At 37.6% G+C, this 12,052-nt stretch overlaps 2 protein-coding genes and 1 long non-coding RNA gene across 8 annotated transcripts in view; 2 read left to right on the top strand and 1 right to left on the bottom strand.

Annotated features, from left to right (window-relative positions):
- Positions 1-779: 779 nt before the first annotated feature.
- coa7 (cytochrome c oxidase assembly factor 7) lies at positions 780-7,047 on the top strand. 2 transcript variants are annotated; one of them, XM_077220505.1, is made up of 3 exons: positions 780-1,184; positions 1,285-1,425; positions 6,469-7,047. In XM_077220505.1, exons 1-3 carry the CDS (start codon positions 1,079-1,081, stop codon positions 6,909-6,911), a joined length of 690 nt encoding a protein of 229 aa, XP_077076620.1. In that variant the 5' UTR covers positions 780-1,078; the 3' UTR covers positions 6,912-7,047. The 2 variants fall into 2 exon arrangements, with proteins under 2 accessions (XP_077076620.1, XP_077076619.1); XM_077220504.1 differs by having other exon boundaries at positions 780-1,214.
- LOC143729317 (uncharacterized) overlaps positions 5,543-12,052 on the bottom strand; it is a 591,772-nt gene continuing 585,262 nt past the window's right edge. Inside the window, exon 2 of the long non-coding RNA XR_013199976.1 lies at positions 5,543-5,665. This is a non-coding gene — a long non-coding RNA (uncharacterized LOC143729317). The remainder of the gene's footprint in view (positions 5,666-12,052) is intronic.
- ralgps2 (Ral GEF with PH domain and SH3 binding motif 2) overlaps positions 8,129-12,052 on the top strand; it is a 155,066-nt gene continuing 151,142 nt past the window's right edge. For 2 of the 5 annotated variants that reach the window (XM_077220483.1, XM_077220480.1), the window contains exon 1: positions 8,129-8,335. The gene's annotated coding sequence lies outside the window, so the exon portion shown is untranslated. Of the gene's footprint in view, positions 8,336-8,808; positions 8,866-12,052 lie in introns of those variants that run through there. The other 3 variants (XM_077220484.1, XM_077220481.1, XM_077220482.1) reach the window with 3 other exon arrangements.

Below are 12,052 nucleotides of genomic sequence, written 5' to 3'. Positions count from 1 at the left end.
AGTAACTTTAAGGGACAAAACAAACAGTATAAATTAAGGCACGCACACACACACACACACACACACACAAAAAAAATAAATAAATGTATATATATATATATATATATATATATATATATATATATATATATATATATATATATATATATATATATGCAGCCCTGTTAACTCTTCATTCAATTGAATGCATTTAATGAAGGAAAATATCTACAAAGAAAATCACTTTTAAATACAGATAAGTACGTTTTTGTCTTCATACACTTACAAATATGGATTATTTGTAAGTGTATGAAGTCTTAACATTACTTAACTTTAGTCTCAACCTTACTTCAATGGATAAAAAAGCTTCTTTTTTTGTCATCCAACAACATTCTGAATACGCCCTGTTTTTGCTTCAGTTGTTTTATGGTTTCCTCTGTTTACGATGCTATTTCTTTAGTTTTTAAAGGATATATTTATGTTTTTTCCCCTATTTAATTTAAGCTAGTATAGCAAAATACAGCATCAGTTTTATTTTATGCTATTCTCATTTTGTAAATGTAGTTTTTGGTTAACATAATTAGGTCTACGATCATTTGTGATAGGCTAGTTATGATATTCGTTCATTTTATTTATTAATAATTCAGTTTAGATATTATTTAAATTACATTTTATATCCATAAATGCTATGTTACACTTTATAGAAATCTGAATATACAATAAATCTTGATATTAATGTGGGAGTGAATTATATAAAAGGAAAAGCATACCACGATGAGACAGGCCAGTGGGCGGGACCTACGGAAGCCCGTTGGTGACATTGAGCGAAGTAGGAAGCGATCTTGACTGGCTTCAGTGCATGCGTAACGTTAGCACACCGTGCAGAAACGGTTTCATAATTTGTGAATAACTAATAACGCATGTCTAAATTGAGCTAAATTAATTGCTATATCTTAGACTGACGCGTTTATTATTCCTTTATGTCATTCACTATTCTGTAAGTTTTTGCACAACTAAGTTAATCAGTGAGCAAGGTCAAAAGTAGCTTGACGTGAGACATTCCACCGGTGTATGTAAGTGTTCGGAGATCGATGAGCACATGGCCGGGTTGATTAACTTTGAGGACGAACAGGAGGTCAAGCAGTTCCTGGATAATTTAGGAGTGGAGTACAGCTACCAGTGTCACCGGGAGAAGGATCCTGAAGGTCGGAGGAGGAGCTGTCCCTCTCGAGCTGGTGCTGAACTGCTCTCTCTCTCTCTCTCTCACACACACACAGCTTCATCTGTTCCTCTTCTGGTTCACAGGGTGTCAGAGGCTGGCGGATTACCTGGAGGGTGTGAAGAGGAACTATGAGGCCACAGCCCAGGTTCTCAAGCACAACTGTGAGGTGAATGGCCATGGGGAGAGCTGCTATAAGCTCGGGGCTTACCATGTCACCGGCAAAGGTAAAGACAGTTTAGGAAAAATCCCTCCCACGAACCAATATTTAGTAAAATACTGAATAAAAACCAGGGACGTGCACAGGAATTTTGAGGGGCAGTTGCTCTGACCTGAAAAAAGGGCACCCCCCCTACCAAAAAAAAAAAAAAACTCAAGGGCTATATGAGGGACTGAGAATAACAGGGTCTTTATTCAAATATATATACACAAAGTAAAAAACTGAAATACAGCACTCAATCATGAACGGAAAGCGAAAAAGGTCAAAAGCATTGGCGCAACATTTAAATGTCTTGCTACACTGCGACATAATAAAATGGTTCTCACACTCCAGTAATATTTCTGTGAATTGAATTAATCCTGCACTTGTTTCATAGTTTTTGTATTATGTCTGAATATATTCAGTTGAATTTTGCCCATACAAATTGCCTTATCTGACCGTGTTTATGTCCAAATTCAATGCCTCATATTATGGTCTTATTATTATTTATAAAGATTGCAAAATGTCAGAGATGACAGGTTTATGATATACAACTTTGTAAACAGTATACAAAATGTATTAACAATATTGTTAATTGTCACCAAAATACACATGAGAAAAAGAGTTCCTCATATTATTGTTTATTGTTTTTTAATTATTATATATATTTTTTTTAATTTGAAAATAAATAATCTGGATTGAATTGACAGATGGGGAAAAACTCGCTTCTAATAAAAAAAAATTAAATAAAAAACGCATAGATTTCTGGATAAAATACAATCCTTTTTTAACCTTTTGGCTTCCCGTACATTCAGTTGTGCTTCTTGCTCGTATTCAGTTCTGATGGTACGTATGGTAACTGGGCAACTACGCATGATTTGTAGTATGATTGTGTAAAGGGAACAGGAATTCCGGTAGGGAACAGAAACGACTGCTACACTGGTCGCGTGCAGCACTGCAGCCACGTAAACAGTTTGCCCTTCCCCTACTGACTTTCACTTTCAGTGCCTGAATGGAAGTGAATGAGGCTTTGCGATTTTTTTTTTAATCTATGCCTACGTGAAATTCTGCATCCATTGTACGATTAATTTATTTTTTTCCCCCCTCGGAAGGGCAACGTGAGTCGAGAAGGGCATACGGGCAGTTGCCCGGGCAACCTGAGCAACCCCCCTGTGCACGTCCCTGATAAAAACGTTTATTATAAAGTTTTATTTGTTTTTATTGCCAAAAATAGTATCATTTTTTGAAATTCTAACTAATTCTAGCATAATTAATTTTCTGTCTTTATTTTGACCCAATCTTAATGTGAGCCTACTGGATAAACTGAAATTGCTCTTAGTTATTAAGGTTGTTAAAATATTTTAGACATTCAATTATTTTTCTTTTATAATTTTCGACAAAGCAAATCTGTTTTGTAACTGGTCATTTTTTTAAAGTATTTTTTAACATTTATTTTCATTTTTAAAATATATGTAAATCCTCTAAAATACCTATCTATCTATCTATCTATCTATCTATCTATCTATCTATCTATCTATCTATCTATCTATCTATCTATCTATCTATCTATCTATTCAAAAGTAATTTAAATCAATTTAAATAAAATTTCAAATAAAATTCTTGTTATAAATTCGTATTATAAAATGTGTGTGTGTGTGTGTGTGTGTGTGTGTGTGTGTATATATATATATATACACTCACCTAAAGGATTATTAGGAACCCCTGTTCAATTTCTCATTAATGCAATTATCTAATCAACCAATCACATGGCAGTTGCTTCAATGCATTTAGGGGTGTGGTCCTGGTCAAGACAATCTCCTGAACTCCAAACTGAATGTCAGAATGGGAAAGAAAGGTGATTTAAGCAATTTTGAGCGTGGCATGGTTGTTGGTGCCGGACGGGCCGGTCTGAGTATTTCACAATCTGGTCAGTTACTGGGATTTTCACGCACAACCATTTCTAGGCTTTACAAAGAATGGTGTGAAAAAGGAAAAACATCTAGTATGCATCAGTCCTGACTCCTGTGGGTGAAAATGACTTGTTGATGCTAGAGGTTAGAGGAGAATGGGCCGACTGATTCAAGCTGATAGAAGAGCAACTTTGATTGAAATAACCACTCGTTACAACCGAGGTATGCAGCAAAGCATTTGTGAAGCCACAACACGCACAACCTTGAGGCGGATGGGCTACAACAGCAGAAGACCCCACCGGGTACCACTCATCTCCACTACAAATAGGAAAAAGAAGCTACGATTTGCAAGAGCTCACCAATATTGGGCAGTTGAAGACTGGAAAAATGTTGCCTGGTCTGATGAGTCTCGATTTCTGTTGAGACATTCAGATGGTAGAGTCAGAATTTGGTGTAAACAGAATGAGAACATGGATCCATCATGCCTTGTTACCACTATGCAGGCTGGTGGTGGTGGTGTAATGGTGTGGGGGATGTTTTCTTGGCACACTTTAGGCCCCTTAGTGCCAATTGGGCATCGTTTAAATGCCACGGCCTACCTGAGCATTGTTTCTGACCATGTCCATCCCTTTATGGCCACCATGTACCCATCAGAGGATGGCTACTTCCAGCAGGATAATGCACCATGTCACAAAGCTCGAATCATTTCAAATAGGTTTCTTGAACATGACAATGAGTTCACTGTACTAAAATGGCCCCCACAGTCACCAGATCTCAACCCAATAGAGCATCTTTGGGATGTGGTGGAACGGGAGCTTCGTGCCCTGGATGTGCATCCCACAAATCTCCATCAACTGCAAGATGCTATCCTGTCAATATGGGCCAACATTTCTAAAGAATGCTTTCAGCACCTTGTTGAATCAATGCCACATAGAATTAAGTTAGTTCTGAAGGCGAAAGGGGGTTAAACACAGTATTAGTATGGTATTCCTAATAATCCTTTAGGTGTGTGTGTGTGTGTGTGTGTGTGTGTGTGTGTGTATAAAGGAATATATATATATAGATATATATGTGTGTGTGTGTGTGAAGATTACATATAAATATTATATATTAAAAATTAGTGGTGGGCCGTTATCGGCGTTAACGTGCTGCGTTAACGTGAGAATCTTATCGTGCGATAAAAAAATATCGCCGTTAATCTATTCTCAAAGTTGGGTTGGGATCATAAAATAGCTTTTTCGAATATCGTTATATTTTCGTGCAAATTGCGCAGCAGGGTATTTTCCTTTCAGGGACACAAGGTGTATACTTTTACATGTTACGTTGGGCGATCGTTCCTCTCGTTACTTTACATGTTGTTAAATGAGTTCCAAGCGCGCTGTATTTTATGGGCATGAGCGATGCTCAATTTACAAATGAATCACTCTTTTGGGTCGATTCTGTTCAAAGACTTCATCAAACAAGTTGGCAGATCTGTCTAAATCGGTTCGCGAATCAGTTCTGTTCAGTTCCTCACGCACTGAATCACTGAAGCGCGTTCAATCACACTCGACACGGAGTCGTAACAGGAAGATTTAAGAACACCAAGAGCTACAGTTTAGTCTAGTGAAAGCAAATCTGCAAATGCATCATATTTTTTGCCAGCGATGAAGATCTTTATTAGTTGAACATCTTCGTAAGCTGTCTGTGAATGAATGATTCCACAGGACGATACATTCAATTTCATTTCATTCAGGTAATACATTTTACAACCAAACAGATTATTACGCCACGATAGCACTACTAACAAGTAGCCTATGACATTATCCGTTGGACATATACATTAATTTATAGGCTACAAAATAAATAAGCTACTATTGTGTACAGTTTATGAAATGAAATGAAATGAAATGTGTGTGTATTGCGCTGGGGCATAGTCACACGAATAGTTTACATTGATTGAAACTAGTTTGTTTAAAAAGGAGGAGGCTATTGCCGGTAAAGGCAGGTTCACATAAAATCATTATGACATAAGACATTATTTTTCGATCTAACGAGCATCTGGTTTGGCGATGCGAAAAACGGACTGTAGCTACATCGTGCTTATTATTTTTTTCTTCTTCCAATTAGCCTAAGTTACTATATTTAAAAAAAAAACGATGAAAACATGTTACTTGTTCAATTAATAAACAGTTTGTTTGATGACAAATCGCTAAAGATGAAATTGGCCTCCCTTTCTGTCATTGTAATTGTGCGTTTTATTTATTTATTTTCTTTTATAATTTTCTTTGAACGATATTCGACTTTTGCTCCTCTATTGTCGAATGGCATTTTTGGCAGAAATTCACATCCCTATGCGAGGCAAACTATTCTCAAAGACTTACTTTTAGACATTATTTGGGTAGCACACATATTCTGAATGCCTTCGGCAGAATTCAAATGAGCCATTTTAATCTAGATTAATCTAGATTAATTCCAAGATTCCAGTGAGATTAATCTAGATTAAAAAAATTAATCTATGCCCACCTCTAATTTAAATAAGTATTAATAATGTTAATGTTATAAAATATTTTTTGATTAATGATTATTAAAAATTAAATTAATATGAAATTTATATGAAAAACATTTTAGAATGTAATCAGATGCTGCACGTTTATGTCCTGACAGAGTGTTGCAGTCGTGACGTCAAAACCCGGAAGACTAATTCTCCACTGGTTCCCTCGAGATTTTCCTATGGGTTTTTCAATTTATGAGTAAACTAATGTCTGTGGTAAACATAACCTGACGATAATTGTGAGTTTTGCTCTACAAAAGAAATTACACACACCCATACTGAAAACCTGAATTTTGAAACTGCAATCTTTATTATAAGAAACGTTTCTAATAAGTAACTTGATCAGAACATTTGGGGTGTGAGTTTGAGCAGCTTATGTTGTACAACACAACGTCCAAATATCGTCAAGTTATGTTTACCACAGACCTTATTTTACTCATAAACTGAAATACATGTATGTGTATATATATATATATATATATATATATATATATAGCCCAGAGCAAAATCTCAAGGGAGCCAGTGGAGAATACGTCTTCCGGGTTTTGACGTCACGACTGCAACACTCTAATAACCACAACTTTCCACAGCCGACATTTGAACAACTGACAACTTCTTATGACCTCAGGTGGGGTGACGGAGTGTTTAAAGTCGGCGTACTCCTGCTTTATGAAGGCATGCAACACCAAAGGGAAGAAGTCTGTGGACGCTTGTCACAACGTAGCTCTGCTGGCCCATGACGGGAGAGGCGTGGAGGGGGGTACTGACGCACAGGTGGCCCGACAGTATTACGAGAAGGCGTGTGAAGGAGGCTTCGCCCCCAGCTGTTTCAACCTGAGCACGCTTTTCATCCAGGGATCTCCAGGGCTGGACAAACACATGCCATCGGCTCTAAAGTATGCCCTGCGAGCCTGTGAGCTGGGACACGTGTGGGGCTGCTCCAATGCCAGCCGCATGTACAAACTGGGCGATGGGACGGAGAAGGATGAACAGAAAGCAGAGGAGATGAGGAACAGGGCTAGGGAACTCCACGGACAGCAGAAAGAAAGGCAACTGAAATTTGGGGAGTGAGATGACATGTTATAACAATGACAGTTTGTTTTTTACTAAACTCAATTATTCTGCCTTGCTGTTTTGATATCACAGATATAAAAGCAGCATAAATAATGTTAATAAACATATTCTTTGATGCTGTTGTCATAACTGATTATGTCTAAGGGTGATTTTGTTCATCTAGGTTGATATAAGCTAATATATTACTGAAAGTGTTGCCATTAGATAATCTATACTGTGATAGTTATCAGAATTATTATTAGAGATTATTTAAATGACTACTATTCTCTGTGGGTCTGAATTAGAATTGGATCCATGGAAATCATTAAGTTTATTTTACCAGGTGCTGTACGTAAAAATGGCCACTAGATGGAAGGATACTCAAGCTAAATTGAATACGCACAGACAATATCGGGGTTTCTGGCAAACTTCTTATCTATTACAGATTGCAATAAACTTTAGTTCCTTTACTGACATAGACTAATCCTTTGATACTTTAAAACGTCCACTTCATTCCGTTGAATTTATGAAGCGTGATCAGTGTCATCTGATTCCCAAACAAATGACTCTAATGAACCGGCTCTTTTTCATTGAATCAGAAAGATTCAGCGCGACCAGTTTAGTAGCTAATAATTCATTCAGTTATTTTGACTCACTCAAAATAACTAGAAAATCTTTCTGAAAGGACACTACGGCCGCTATGTTTTTTAATTCACTGAAAAGAATCGGTTCATAAGAGTATTATGTTTGGAATCAGATTAAATTGTTCGCGCCGAATGTTTCTGATTCTCTGAAATAATAGTTTCATAAGAGTTATTTATTCTGGAATCAGATTAAAAAGTAATTTACTACTCCCTGATGTCACTGCAGTTTCTGTAGTGTTAATCCGTGTTATTGTATGAAAGCAGCAAAATGAATGAATGTCTGAATTAAAATCAGGTTATAAGGTTACACTACATTTTGTTATTTAGTTTTATTTAATATATTTACGAAATATTGCTGCTTCTAAAATGTCTAAAAACTCAACAAAAGTCTGCAAGTACTTTAAGTGACTCCTTGGGGCAGAAAATACACTTTTGTTGCAATACCTCCAATGACACTGCAGCAGCAGAAGCAACCTGAAGCCACGCCCTTTCTCAGCTGGTCCCCAATAACACAGCAGCAGGATCAGATTGAGCCAGTAGCCCCACCCCACTTTACGCTCTCCACCAATTACAGTGTAGCATTGTCGGACTGAGCCCGTAGCCGCGCCCACTGTCGGATCAACGGCCGGACACACACACACACACACACACACACATTTGTCGCTCCTGCTGGAACGTTACAGGCGCGCGGCTGTTGTAGCTTCATATTGTTTATATTAGTTTGCTGGACCGTCGCCTGCAGCACGGAGTAACGGTCGTAGCATCCTCGCGCTGGAGTTAAGCAAGGAGCGTGAAACGGTGAGTTTGACGCCTTTTAATTTGTGGTGATGCGCAGTGTGTGGTTCTGAGCGGGATGTTAGCTAACAGGCTACAGCAGCAACACGCCTATGATGAGATTAACAGCGACCGGAGACAAGCGGTTAACGGACTGAAGATGCCACTGTTTGGGAGGGAATGGATGTGCATGTGTGTGTCATGCGCTGGCTGCGTGTAGTTGGCCGACTTTTGCTTGCTCAACGCTCGGTTCTTCTGAGAACAGGCTACGCTTTTGCGTCAAGTGTAACGTTACGTGTGTGTGTGAAATAATCTGCAGGATTAAGTTTATTCTCGTGGTTGATGGAGGTGGATCACTGAAGGATAACGGTTGTTTGTCTCGAGGGGGTTCACTTGCCCCCTCACTCTGAATCGGGGTGTGTCACACACACACACACACACACACACACACACACACACACACACACACACACACACACACACACACACACTCCAACGGAGGTTAATTTCACTCCCTTGCTTCTGAACAAGTTTATCTTCCAAAATCGCCCATGGTGAGCATATGTTCTGCCAAAATACCATAGTTTATAAATGACTAAATTACTTCAGAAGTGTTTTTGGTCACTACTGTCATCATAAAGCAGATAAGCAAAAATCTGACACTGTTTTAAAGAGATCCAATGATGTTTTTTTTTTTTTTTTTTTGATCCAATGATGTTTATGTAACTTACTGTTGTATGATTTTGCTATTGTATTAGAATGTAGTAGCATAGCTATTGTATTTATTTTTCTTGTAACTATGGTTACCATGATCAAGGCAGTATATGTTTAAAAGTTTTTTTTTGTAGGCGTTTTTTTGCAGATAATTTCAAAATTAAAAGGTCAACAAAAAGAATCAGAGGTTAAATCAGATTTTTAGGAAATCATATTGGTTACTGCAACTATGGACTAAATTTGTTTCTTGGCCCTATTGTGTTAGGACTGGGTATTGACATATTTTACAATCTCTAATCTAATGCTGCAAGCTGTTAATGCTGGTGCTTTATTGCTATTCATTTTTACTTATAGGTAATAATCAACATACATTTTTTTAACTTGAACTGAAGCGCTACAGCAATCTGTCACATTAAAGAGCACGAAAACTGCATCTATTGTTTGAATTTCATGATACAATTTACAGAATTTGAAAGTTGAGACTTTGTTTCATATGTATAACGTTAGTAACAGAGCACAAAGCTGATTGGATTGGAGATGTTTAGTGAAGTTTTGTGACTAAAAGATTGATTTTGGAATTCAAGAATAATAATCTTCATCAAAATGAAGACGGAATCAAATCAACTAATCGATACAGTGAACCCAGCCCTAATAAGCCCCTATATAAATTATAAGTGTGTTACAAATGCATCTGATGTCAAAACGTAGACTATGTTCTGAGCCACCGTGAAAGTGTTTATACTGACTATGCTAATAGTTTGTATAAAAGTTGCCAGTCAATAGCTCTCAATCCATTCAGAGTCTTTCTGCAGTAAACTCAAGCTAAAAGACATTTATTACGTCTGGCTCAGCACTTATTGATCATATATGGAAATGAGGCTGCCTTTCAGGAACCTTCTGTCTGAATAGAACACTGTTAAATGATGAATTCACCATAAATCAAAGTCAAAGCCCAAATCTGTAATGATCAAAACAGGATATTGGCCATAGAAATGTGACTTAAATACTGAACAGTCAAGAGTTGACGATTTTGATACAATATGCTCAGATATGCTGGGTAATGACTAACTCATAATCAAATGTATCAATTCATATTTTGCAGTCACGTGACTACCGTGGATACCTGGCGGGCAACAAACGCTGACAAAATGGCCAATACTACAATTAATTATATAGTGAGGATATTTTGTTTCCATAGCACATTAACAAAACGTTTAATGACACTAATAACACTAAAAACAATACAATTACTAAATATTAATAATATCACTAAAATGGTATAGGCCTAAAAACAGTCTTTAGTTCACGACCAGCACAACTCTGCCATCTGTGAAAATCAAAAGCAGTGTCAAAAACTTGTTTAAAAAGGAATATTCTTCTAATTTTGTACTGTCATTAATGTAGGTCCACAAGAGAAATATTAAGCCAGTAAGTTAAGATAGTCGTTGCTATACCGTTATATCCATCGTCGTCTCTGAGAACCCGATCATGCTGAATAATAGTGTATCCAATCGCACAACAAGTATCTGGCATGTCGTTTACACCTTAAAACACCAACTTTTGTATATTAAAACTGTGACGTCCTGGCAAGATCCTTGATTAGTTTACTGGGTTTCCTTGCTAGAGAACGACGTTCTTGCCCGCCAGCCATTACTTGTGACGTCACTTGCAAAGTATGAATACAGGTGGTTGGTTTCAGGTTGACCCATTTTTATGAACATGTATTTACAGAATGAATGTGTGTTGGTCAGGGTCTTTTCTTGATGCTTTAATTCTCTGTTTAAATAGGCTACTTTGGTGCTGTTGAAAATGGTGCATTTTAGGGTGTGTTCACACTTGTAGTTCAGTTTGCTTGGTTCGTTTGGTCCGGACCAACAAAAACAAAGAGTCCTGGTCCGCTTAGCGTTCACATTGCCATTTTAACACTGAACTGAAAGCCACAGGGATACGCTCACAACCTGATTGATACTATAAAAACATTGACAGCCATGAATCAACATCCATCCAGCCAATCAAAATCCAAGAGTTGGAGCATTTAAAGTGACAGACAACTTAACCGCAGGGTGCTTATAAAGAATAGAACATTATCGTCCCATGATGTGGACGCTAGTTTTCATTACAGGCTTCTTGCTCTCTTTGTGAACTGACCTTAACTCTATTGCCCTCTTGTCTATTTCCGCCACAAGAACCTCTTTAAACATTGCGTTTGTGTATTTTGCAGCGTCTCACGGCATTCTAAAAATGCGGCGCTCAAGTTTAAGTTAATGCGTCTCTAGACCTTGCGTTGTTTTTCGTTCCACTGACTCGTCTCGTGTCTTTTACAGCAAAAACGTGTTCTGTGTGAACCGGCCCCAAGTATGTACAGTGCAACCATGGTTTGCAGTGCGTTTGGCCAAACACCTGCGTTGAGTGTTTCTGGCCTAAAGAAGAAGTATAAATGTCTTTGAGTCCCTCTGGTAATCAGATCACAACTGTATGCAAAGGTTCAATTTCCTTTGTTAAATATAGCTTGGGTTTTGTTGAAGCGAGTTATAGTTGAAGCGAGCATCTGCCATTGCTTTAATCCCCATAAACACTCTCACTCTGTTGCTTTCCTTCTCTCTTTCTGTATGTCTGAGCGCTTCCTGTCTCTTGTAAGAAAGCTTTGTCCTTTTCAAACTACTGCAAGGCAGATCCTGGTGCTGCTTAGAGCTGAAACACTGCTCCAGTGCAGCTGTTCTTAGATGGCTGCACAGGTGGGATTCCTGACTTCACTTTGGTGGGATTCCTGTCTTCTGACTTCAATTTGTTTCCTGGGGGTGTATTACAGAAAAATTCTATTTTTAGGTTAGTTAATTTAGGATTTTTCACAAATTTGTACTACATAAGCATATCTTATCTTACAAAATCTTATTTTTTAATCTTAACAGACAACTAAACCAATTAACATGTAATTTACAAGAGGTTAAATGATAGAATGTTAATTGCTGCAGTCTATTTAAAATGTTTATTTAATCTGAATTATTTATTTTTTTAAGCGAGTTGAGT

The sequence above is a fragment of the Siphateles boraxobius genome, unplaced genomic scaffold (genome assembly GCF_051911475.1).
Source record: "Siphateles boraxobius isolate OS27281-9 unplaced genomic scaffold, OSU_SipBor_1 8, whole genome shotgun sequence".
NCBI classification, from domain to species: domain Eukaryota; kingdom Metazoa; phylum Chordata; class Actinopteri; order Cypriniformes; family Leuciscidae; genus Siphateles; species Siphateles boraxobius.
The sequence above is the reverse complement of the archived record's forward strand: the minus strand, read 5'-3'. Positions and strand labels throughout refer to the sequence as shown.